The sequence below is a fragment of the Megascapheus bottae genome, chromosome 5, assembly GCF_031878675.1.
Source record: "Megascapheus bottae isolate mThoBot1 chromosome 5, mThoBot2.hap1, whole genome shotgun sequence".
NCBI classification, from domain to species: Eukaryota; Metazoa; Chordata; class Mammalia; order Rodentia; family Geomyidae; genus Megascapheus; species Megascapheus bottae.
The window spans coordinates 23,742,955-23,753,583 of NC_143513.1; the positions used below are offsets into that span (position 1 = coordinate 23,742,955).

Below are 10,629 nucleotides of genomic sequence, written 5' to 3' on the forward strand. Positions count from 1 at the left end.
TGAGGCCCACAGGCTCCCAAGCTTGAGCATTTCCAGGCTGACTGCACAGCCGAGATAGTATCATAACTTCAAAGTTGCCCTAAATCAAATTCTTGACTTGAGGAAAACTAGAATCAATAGAGCTAAAACCCCATAGGTCACACCCTTCTAAAAGTTTGACTTCTCTTGAAAAAAATGCCATAATCCTTAAAATATTAGTTAACTCACTAGTGTAAACCAGTGAGTTCCAATCTTGACAACATGTATTATTAGCATCGCCTCTGAAGTGTTAAAATCAGATGCTCAACATAGACCACTCCAGGCCAAGCCAGGGCATTCTTATTTTCCTAGGTTCCTACAGGGATTCTGATGGCTACCTAGGCTGAAAGCTACTGGTGTAAACTTTCCTGGCCTACATAGTGGTTATGAATCAGCAATCCCGATTCCTACAAGCTACCAATGAGAATCATTCTTACTACTTTACAAAATATATCAGATCAACACTAAAAATGCCATCATCTTCCAGGGGCTGACAAACTTGATTCCTTTATTCTAGCCTTTCAAGGGAACTGTATAGATAACTTAATCTTTTGAACAAAAATTTTGTCTGCTATTTGTACATTCTGAGAGTAAATATTTTCCTTTAGATATTTGAGATTAGTGAAGTGAAGCCAATACAGAAAAGAGAGCTCCCAATCAGGGAAGAATATTAGTAGTGTCAACCACATGTTGTCCACCTTTTGGTTAAGATGGTACCAAACACCAGATGTCTAGTGTCAGAAGATCCTTTTAAAGATGTAGTTAGCATATCTCACAAATCGAATCCATTAACAGGTTATGTGTGGTCTAAGAAACACATGTGTCCTGAAGATGAGTAGAGTCCAGATTCTCAAACACTGTGAGAATAGCCAGAGGAGGAAATCAGAGGCCCAGAGCACACTCATCTGCTGAGACAAAGCTTTCTGTATTTAGAGTTTACACAGAAACCTAGGAACCCCTTATCTCCTTCAACTGATGTCTAGTACTTTAAAAGTAGGGCATTATTTATAATTACTTATGCTGACTACCAGAGTCTTCAATCTATTTGGACTGCATAAACATGTCTCTACAGATTCCCTTCTTTTACTACTACTTCTATATCATCCTGTTATATATGGAGAATTAGGTGGCTAAATTAGCATTCAAAATGCTTTCATTGAATGAATTAGATGGAATAAAGGTGCTGCTTCAGGTGTGTGTGTGTGTGTGTGTGTGTGTGTGTGTGTGTGTGTGTGTGCTCATCCCAGGGCTCAAACTCAAAGTCTAAGAGCTGCTCTTGAGGCTTCTGTATTTAAGACACTAGTACTCTACCACTTGAGCCACAGCTCTACTTCTGGCTTTTTTGGTGATTGACAGGAAATAAGAGTATCATGGACTTTTCCTACCTAGGCTGGCTTTGAGCCATGATCCTTAGATATCAGCCTCTTGAGTAGCCAGGATTACAGGCATGAGCAAGAGGTTCGTGGTGAAGGTGCTGTGTTAAGCACATGTGTAATGTCAAGTGACAGAGTGACATGATCCATAGTTTTTGTTTTCTCTATGGATGGCTTCAGAGAAGTTTTCAGTTGACAGGGTTCTAACACATGGCTAGAGGGGCTGAACATGGTAGCTCTCACTTGTAATCTTGGCTATCAAGGTGGAATAGGTTGGAGGGTCATAGACAATTGGCAAAAGCACAATATCTGAAAAATAATGAAGGCCAAAAGGGACTGAGGGCATGGCTCAAGTGATAGACTACCTGTCTTGCAAGTATGAGGCCCTAAGTTCAAACGTCAGTTTTACCAAAAACAAAAAACCTGTAATCCTAGCTACTCAGGAGGCTGAGGGCAGTCCATGAGACTTTTACCTCCTATAAACTACTCCGAGAAAGCTGGAAGTGGTGCTGTGGCTCAAGTGTTAGAGCATAAGAAGCAAAAGAAGCTCAGGGACTGGCAATAAATAAATAAAAATAAATAGGAAAAAAAAGAAAAGAAAAAAATTATAAAAAACAAAACCAGACCCAGAAATGCATACTAATTTTACTGTAAGATACAAAACTGCAAAAGTTAATGACTACAGTGCATAATAATAATGTTTACTTACGAGGGAAAAAGTGTTAAATTTATAGGTGGAAGACATAAAGAGAAAACATGTTCTCACAGATGGCAGTGTATAGGAAAAAATATAGTGTGTGTGTATGTTCAAAAGTCCCATAAAGAAAGAGGAAGGGAAGAAATGCAGAAGAGAGAGAGATTACTATAGGCATCCACTGAAGATTTTAGTATGTATCTCCTACAGAGAAAGGGACTACTATATATGCTATTTATATACATTTTATATTACATATATTATACATTATATATTTGTACATTTTATATTACATATATTATACATACAGGCATAATGTTGTATATCTGTACATACATATATATATATGCATTGTTCCTTCTTATAAATTATATATAATACAGAATATGTTTGCATGTGTGTGTATATGTACTCATATATGTGTATATTTAAATAATCAAATAGCGAATGTTTCAAACTAATAATGAGGCCTTCAGGATTCATCTCATCAAAAGGTCCATATCAAGAGGTCACTATTGTAGCCTGCTGACAATGAAGAGTGTTTCCTTTCTGGGGTCACTGGTGAGCTATGAAGGGGAAAGCAGCCATGAGGAGACTGTCAGTATTCACTGGCCCTGCGCAGGTTTACAGTTAGTGACCCGGGGAGAGTGCCTTTGACTCTTGCCAAAGTGCCAAATGAATTATTGTAAAGATCTCATCCTTAAAAATGAATACTAATCTGGTCCCTATTTCAGCTAGCCTTTAAAAAAATTCTAAAAAATAAACTACTGCAACAGTCCAGTGTTTATTATGTGGAGAAATGCAGTTTTATTCTGATTTAGCATATGAAATTAAAGGCATTTTAAAAAACATACTTACAATAAGTTACTGATATTGGTCATTCCTGATTTTCAGGTTCCAAATAATCATCTGTGATTCAACATTTGAACCAAGTTAGTAGATAATAAATCTATTACCTATTAGATTATAGGCATATAGGCATATAATGCATATAGGCAACCTAGTAAGCATTTCTTTAGCACCCAGGATGTGGCATCAATTTCAAAATCTGGAGCCAGATGCAAGTATGGAGAGGGGTTAGGGGGAAAATATAAAGAAATATAGGATATGGAGCAAAATTTAGAAAGCGAGGATTTTTAAAGAATTCAGTTAACATTGCCTTCTGTCTCCCAGACTTGAGCTAAAAGCAGTGTGGTAGAAAAACCTCTCACAAAGTGCTAGCAGCCTGCTCCAGCCTTGGGGTTTCCTCACTGTCATTCATGGGGAAAAACAGGTTTTCTGAAAACAACTGTAATTTGCATCCCTTATTCTGTCAAGGTAGGTGCTGTCTCTTGAACAGAGGAACTCTAGAGGAAACCATTTTCCAAAGAATGTGGAGGCCTACATTTGTAAGCAGTTTGGAGTTATATTATACTGTTCTGTTAGATGTCAGAAGCAATCAGAAGTTCATGAAACTTAACAAAATTTTCAGAAGGACTGGGTTTTTAAAAATTTAATTGTTGTTATTTTGTAGTTATACAAAGGGGTCATAATTCTGTAAGCCAGGCTATGAGTACAATGCTTCTTGAACAACGGGGTGATGTGACTGTTGACCAAGGAGAAAACAGCAAATGTGAAAATACAGAGGGCAATCTATTAAGACTACAGTGAAGTTTGAAATTTAGGGTTCCCTTGGTGTGTTTGTGTGTGTGTGTGTGTGTGTGTGTGTGTGTGTACACGCGCGCATGTGCGCTCATGCATGTATACGCGCACACACATTCATACATTTTTCAGACCTCCCTGGCTCTGTACCTGAGCCTTCTTGGGAACCAGGAAGGGAGTAAAGAAGATGCCAAGCCACAGGGTACAGATGGAGAGCAAGGCAGGTGGCAACAAGCCTTTCATTCATTCAGTCACTCCTCCCACAGAAAAGGTCCTTAGGGAAATTTAGGCCACAGGCCTAGGCATAATGCCTATTTCTAGTCCTGGGTGTTTACAAATAAATTTAGGCCACAAGGTAAAACCATGTTGGAAGCTGCTGGCCTTGACACCACTTTCCCATTCCACAGAGGCAAAAACCTTTGCCAGCATCCAAAGTGCCTCAGGCCACACAGAAAAGTAGCTAGAAGCTACAATGCCAAATGTATTGAGAAGGGGAAAGTTTGCCATTCTCAGTCTTTTCAAGATGGCTGAGGAATATACCTGGTTGTGAACTGCCCCAAACAGCACCATAAATAGGTAAACACAACTCCTATTTCATATATATATATATATATATATATATATTCATAGAATTACACATATATTTATTTTGTAAACACACATATGGCAAAAGTAATTGAATGTAGATAATTTGAGGTTGTAGATAAGAAGTTTACATATATAATCTCATTTAATCCTCATTAACCATACTATGAGGTAAATACTATAATGACCTTCATATAACAGAAGAGGAGCAGCATGCTAAATTATCTGTAAAGTTGTCTGTGTAGGGCTGGGGGGAGAGTTGGGACAAGCAATAGAGGAATGTGTTCAATCCCAAGCAGGCCAGATTTAATACGTGCATCTAAAATCGCCTTACCTCTAGTTCAGAGCTACTTTCCAAAGGAGGAAGCAGAGCAAACTATATCCAAAAAGGATATCAAGAGGTTTCTGTCAAATCCTCCACTTCTTTGGCTGAGGCCTAACTCAGCAAATACCTGTCTGGAATTCAAGTCTTAGCTCACCCGTTCTCAAAACAAAACAAAAGACTCCCAGCACCTTTCTGTGCCTTACTTTGCTCTCCTGCAAATATGGGACAGAAAGGGCTACTATACATTGCACAACCTGATTACTATATAGTGCTTCTTTCAAAGTGCAGATTTTTACTAAACCATCCTGGGAGCTCAATTCTACATTATTTATAGTAACTGTCTTTGGGTTTCTTTCCAGAAACTTTGACCTCCATTAAATAGATGATTTATAGCCACATTCAATGAGATGAACCCCCATGGATTTATTACCTGGGCCCTGAAGATGAGAAAATTCACAAGGCAGAAAAAAATAAGGAAAAAGAAAAAAAGAAAAGCCTGGTAATAACCAGGGTCAAGAACCAATCAGTCTTTGCTAATGGTGCCACGCCCAGTGACTGGATCTTGGTTCCCCACTGGCTTGTGGCTGCCAAGTCTGCATGGACGCTAGCAAAGCTCAAGTTCTGCCATATGAGCGAAGTTTTAAGTGACTTGACTTTATAAGCACTGAACTGAGTCAGATTCTTGTTTCTCCCTTGAAGAAACAAGGTCCTGCCTTGGGACCTTTGCATTGTGTGTTTCTCCTGTGTTTGCTGCTTTTGTGCTCATGGCTAATTCTCTTTTGTCTTTCAAGGTTCTGCCTCCCATTTATCAGCACTCACTGGGTCTTTCCTGCCAACCTGTTTGTGTGTGCCAGCATTAGGGCTTGACCTGAAGAGCCAGGCTATGTTCCTTAGCTTGTCCCTCAAGGTTATCACTTGAGTCATGGGTTACTTCTGGTTTTTTGGTGGCTAATTGGAGCTAAGTGTTCACAAACTTTCCTGCCTGAGCTGGCTTCAAATGCTGATCCTTAGATCTCAGCCCCTCCATAGTCCGGATTACAGGATTCCAGCTGCTGGTGCTCAGCTCCTCCTGCCATCTTAGTTAAATTTCTAACAGTTTTTTGCTTCTAGTCTATTGTGCCTTGCTCTAACTTTTTTATATTTATAATTAGCCACCTTAGAACACACTACAGAATTTACTTGAATTGTTTATTGTCTATCTCCTTTCAGAAAAAGTTAAAATGCCCTAAGGTTGGGGTCGTTATTTCTTTCGCATCCCAAAAATATCAAGGACTTAGACTGTGCCAGGGACAGTCTAATACATTCAATGTACGTTATTACATGGATAAGTTCAAAGTACAGAGAGATACTTTTACAAAGGTACCAAAAGAACCTATCAGCTAGGAATGATTTCACAATTGCTTTCCAAGATGTAAAGCCAAAAGATTTCATAGCACTGTGATATTGCAATTCATTTTACAGGTCAAGGACAGGACTTTCAGAGATAAATTTAGTGCTCTTGGTGTTTATAAGATTCCTGATTACCAGTTTAACTTTACCTATCTACAATGTTCATTCCAAAAGTGTTTCTACAAACTCAAGTGCCTACTCACAATGAGAGAAGCTAACAAATGTGACTAGCTTTAGTGTCTCCAGGAAACAACAGCAGTGCTATGAATGAACTGATAGCAGAGCTAGTTGGAGAAGCACTTCGCAGTTACAAAACTGGGATTTCTATGAAAGTGGAGTGGGGGAGGATTTGGAGTTGATTATGGAGTCTGGTACTCCAGAGCTGACCTTCCATAAAATATAAAGAAATGCAAACAGGAACATTGGTATAGGACTCTTCTAAGAGGAGAAACACTGGTAAAGATGGGATTGTGAAAAGCATAATTCCATTTTTTCTCTAAGGTCCAAATCTTATTCTGTATGAAAAAGGAGAATCGTTGAAAATCAACCATTATGAACTGGGGATGTAGCCCAGGGGTTGAGTGTATGCCTTCCATTTGCAAGGTCCTGAGTTCAGTTTCCAAAACCACAAGAGTCAAATGTACACATATATGATGGCAAAGATCGTTACTCACAACTTAATGTCTTTAATTTGCATTGAACATATTACAGTTGTAATGAAAATCACAGGCCTTGAAAAATCTGCAAACACACATACACTAAATCCCCCCAGAAACCTGGATTTCATCACTGTATGAGTTTTGACTAGTGGTTAAATGGTAAATACCCAAAAAGAAGCAAGGGAATGTTGATCAGGCAGAGCTCTTACTTAGCATATTAAAAGGCCCTATAATTTTTGAAGTGAAGGGAATTCAGAAACATGGAACCATTACCTAAGTATATCTCTTCATATGGTAGCTAAATAAGAAGACCCTGAATAAAAGCTAAATAAGTAGGTAGTTTCTTCATGACTGAATGACAATGAAATCACTGACCTTTAAAAGTAACCATTATCCATAAACATTTATATCTGAATCACAATAAAAAACAAACAAAATATAGAATTTTCCTAAATGACACTGTCTGAGATACTTTCCCTCTTGTCTCTTCACAGATATAGTTGCATGACACTCCCTACCAATCAGGATGTTTTTATTCTTCACAGGGTCAATCTCATTTCTTTCCATATAAAGTGAAAGCAAAGGGGCCTCTTAGCTGAGGTACACAGTAGCTTAAGCAAGATTCTTCACATTGGAGATTTTAAGTGTTTGTTCATATTAACTCTTACTAGTGAACTCTTATATAGTTCACTAGTTCATACTATTTTGCAAGTATAGTAATTGTTAGCTCTGCCACATAGTTTGCATAAGTCACTGCTCATGATATAAACTAAAATTTCAGTATGTTCACCAATCAAAGAAAGACACTGGCCCTTTGAAAAAAATACTAATACTTAAAGGTTGAGTTTTAGAAAATGTACACATTAGCCCTCATAAAATATGTCTGTATGACTTACTAACAGTTAATTTTTTTTATTTTCAAGTAATTGCAGGAAAAGGTTTCAATTCAACTCGTCACTTTATGTTTACAATGTCCCTTGATCAATATCACTCCCTTCATCATTCTCTCCTCTCCCAATGCCACCTATCTCCTCAATTTGCCTGGTTTCATTTTCACATTCATACATTAAATAGTATGACTGCATTCTGCCACCCTTTCTGTCAATTGTCTCAATTGTCTACCCACCTCTCCTTGACATCATCTCCCAACAGTAAATTTCAACTCATCTAATGATAAATTAAATCCCCAAGAAGGATTCAGTTTGGAGGCATTAAATGTCTTGAAGACATTTAAGTATAATTTATGTTTTGTTTTAACCAGTAAGTAGCCCAAGTAGGGAGGCAGTTGGATAAAATTCTTACTCAGCTTACATAAATGACTTATCTTGATATAACTGCTGATGAGCAATGACAACTTTCCATGGGTCAGGTGACATTACTTATTTATATTATTTTCCATTCAGTTTGGGGAGTAAAGGTTGGCACATGAACAAATTGGAGATTTGCATCACTGAGATTTTAGCTTTATTTTAAACCAATCCTCTTGACAAACCTAATTCATACACTAGAGCACTTTGAGTTATGTGTATCCAATCATGATATGAATCAGCAAATTTGTGACTCCATTAAGCTGCTTTTTTAAGACCACCAAAACTTGAAAGTCCAGCTCTTCTGACACACTTTCATTAGAAGAGATGGGAGAAGCTGCTTCACAGATATTTTAAAACTCGGAAGATTTCAAAGCCAGGACAATTACTCATCAGAATTATCTTTTCAAGGACACTTTGCAGGCATTTTTCATGATTATTTTCCATTCTGGATAGCCAATCAAATCCCATCCTAAAGAGACACACAACACTTATTAAGCACATACGGCCTGCAAAGAGAGTGCAAAGAAGCAAAGGAGCTCATTTTATTCCTGCATAAATACACAGCAGTTGTGATTTATTCTCTCAACTTTGTAGAAACGTGAGCTGCATCCACATGGCTAAATGCATGACATTCATTTGGACTTCCCAGAGCAATTTCCAGGTTCTCTGGAATAACCAGCCAGCCTCCTTGGGGCAACACGTGGCCTCGTGGCCTTCCAGCCCACAGGGCAACTTGCACGCGCCAGCCAGCCACACCGGCAGGTGGTTGGGCCGCCTGAATCAGAACCAACCCATCTTCCTTCGCAGGGACTCCGAATAAAAGTGTGCCAATGTGTGCAAGGACTTCTGAGACTCATGGGACTTACTGAAAGGTGCCCGGGCCCTGGGCGTAAAGGGAAACCAGCCGCCCTGTGGGACGCCCCTCCCCCGCGTCCCCGCGTCCCCGCGTCGGGGCTCGGCGCAGGCCGCCGCGATCCCTGGGCAAAGCCCGCGCACCTCGGGCCTAGCACCATTCGAAAGGCAGATCGCAAAGTTGCCCGAGCCAGGGCGCACCGGAACGTCGGGCGATGGCCGGGGAGGCGGAGGCGGTCTCCATCGGACGCAGCCCCAGGGCCTTCGGGACTCTCGGGTTCTGCGCGTTGGGCGCGGCCCGCGGGCGCACCCGGAACCTCAAGCCCCGCAGCGCCCGGCGTCCACGCCAGGCCAGGGCAGGGGCGGGGGCCCAGGACGAGGGTCTCCAGTCCCCGAGGCCGGCCGTGCCACCCGCCCGGGGGCAATGGCAGCGCGGCGTCCTCCTCCGCCAGCCGCCGCCGCCGGCCCCGGCCCCCTCCCGACGCACCACACCTAGCAACCGGCGCTGACAGGACGCAGTGGCGGCGGCGGTGGGAGGAGGAAGCGGAATGGCTGCCGCGGTGGAGCCACCCCCGCCCCCCCACCGCCCAGCCGCTGCAGCCGCTGCCGAGCCCTGACAGCTCCCGCCGGGGCGGAAACAGCGGGCGGGGTGCAGCGCCCGCCCACCCCCGGCGCCCCGGGCCGCTCCGACCACCCGGGCCAACTAACTCCGCGTCCCTCCACCAGGGCTGCCCGCCCTCCGCGCCCTCCGCCACCCCGGCGCACGGCCGCCCGCCGCATCCCCGCCGCGCTACACCCGCACTGCCACCACTTCGCAGCCCGCGTGCACGCCCCTCGGGGTCCCCCCGGCCCGCCCGCCGCCGCCGCCGCCGCACCTCGGGGCGCCGCCCCCTCCCCCACCCTGGCGGCCCCCCCTCCCCCCGGCACCCCGCGCCGCCGCAGCCCCCCAACCCGGTGGCTGCACGCCCGGCCGCCGCCGCTCCCTCCAGCCTCCCTCCCGGCCACCCCTGGCCATCCTGGGGCCGGTGGCCGGGGCAGGAGTTTCCGCGCGCCCCGCACCCCCGCCCACCCCCGGGCCATTTACCGATGTGGTTGTCCTCGATGTGCTCGATGAGGTCGGCCAGGGAGGGGAAGTGGAGTCCGCAGCCCCCGAAGCGGCAGGTATTGGAGAAGAAGGAGGCGGCGGCGATGCCTGTCATGGTGCTACATCGAGAGCCCCCCTGGTGTCGGCTCTGCGAGCGCCGGGCGAGCGGAGGGAGGGAGGGAGGGAGGGACGGAGGGAGGGAGGGAGGCCGGGTGGGGTGGGGTGAGAAGAGGAGGGGCTGGGGAGGGGGGGCAGAGGCGGAGTGAGGGGAGCGGAGAGGACGGGACGGAGGGAGAGGGGGCGAGAGAGATGGCAGGAGAGCGTGGAGCCACCCGGAGGCGGCGGCGGCGGCGGCGGCGGCGGCGGTGGCGGTGGTGGCGGCGGAGGCGGCGGCGGCGGCGGGAGCGCGGGGAGGGTGGGGGCGGGGGCGGCCGCCGCAGCTGGGAGGAGGGACCCGGCGCGCGCCACAGTTGTGCGGCCCCGGCCTGCGCTCGCCTCGGACCCAGGCCTCACCTGGCAGAGCTTGCCAGTCTCACTAGACAGATACACATCTATTAATTACGCATCTTTCTCCGCCGTGGGCACTCTGGGAGTTCACCCAGCCTCTCTCAGGGAACTCCTTTTTTACACTTGGCCACCTGTCTAAAGTGTCACCTGCAGTCACAGGAAAGACCCGAGGAAGGTAATTGTGTGCACCTT

At 44.6% G+C, this 10,629-nt stretch overlaps 2 protein-coding genes across 2 annotated transcripts in view; both read right to left on the minus strand.

Annotated features, from left to right (window-relative positions):
* Window positions 1–10,192, minus strand: part of Jazf1 (JAZF zinc finger 1) — a 318,398-nt gene extending 308,206 nt beyond the window's left edge. Inside the window, exon 1 of the mRNA XM_090332809.1 lies at window positions 9,931–10,192. Within this exon, the coding sequence (XP_090188935.1) occupies window positions 9,931–10,045 (115 nt within the window). The 5' untranslated portion in view covers window positions 10,046–10,192. The remainder of the gene's footprint in view (window positions 1–9,930) is intronic.
* Window positions 7,004–9,626, minus strand: LOC150063121 (uncharacterized). Its single transcript, XM_090332625.1, has 3 exons — window positions 9,431–9,626; window positions 8,991–9,351; window positions 7,004–8,463 (listed from the first exon to the last, which is right to left on the minus strand). The coding sequence occupies exons 1-3, from the start codon at window positions 9,624–9,626 to the stop codon at window positions 8,334–8,336; spliced, it is 687 nt and encodes a 228-aa protein (XP_090188751.1). The 3' UTR covers window positions 7,004–8,333.
* Window positions 10,193–10,629: the final 437 nt, after the last annotated feature.

Excerpts from the sequence above, each read along its gene's own strand:
- LOC150063121 (XM_090332625.1), bottom strand. The coding sequence starts at position 9,626 with ATGCGGCGGGCGGCCGTGCGCCGGGGTGGCGGAGGGCGCGGAGGGCGG. Across the intron at positions 9,352-9,430 it reads GCGGCTGCAGCGGCTGGGCG|CGCCGGTTGCTAGGTGTGGT; the intron begins GTGGGGGGGCGG and ends GCGTCCTGTCAG. Across the intron at positions 8,464-8,990 it reads CGAATGGTGCTAGGCCCGAG|GATGGGATTTGATTGGCTAT; the intron begins GTGCGCGGGCTT and ends GTGTCTCTTTAG.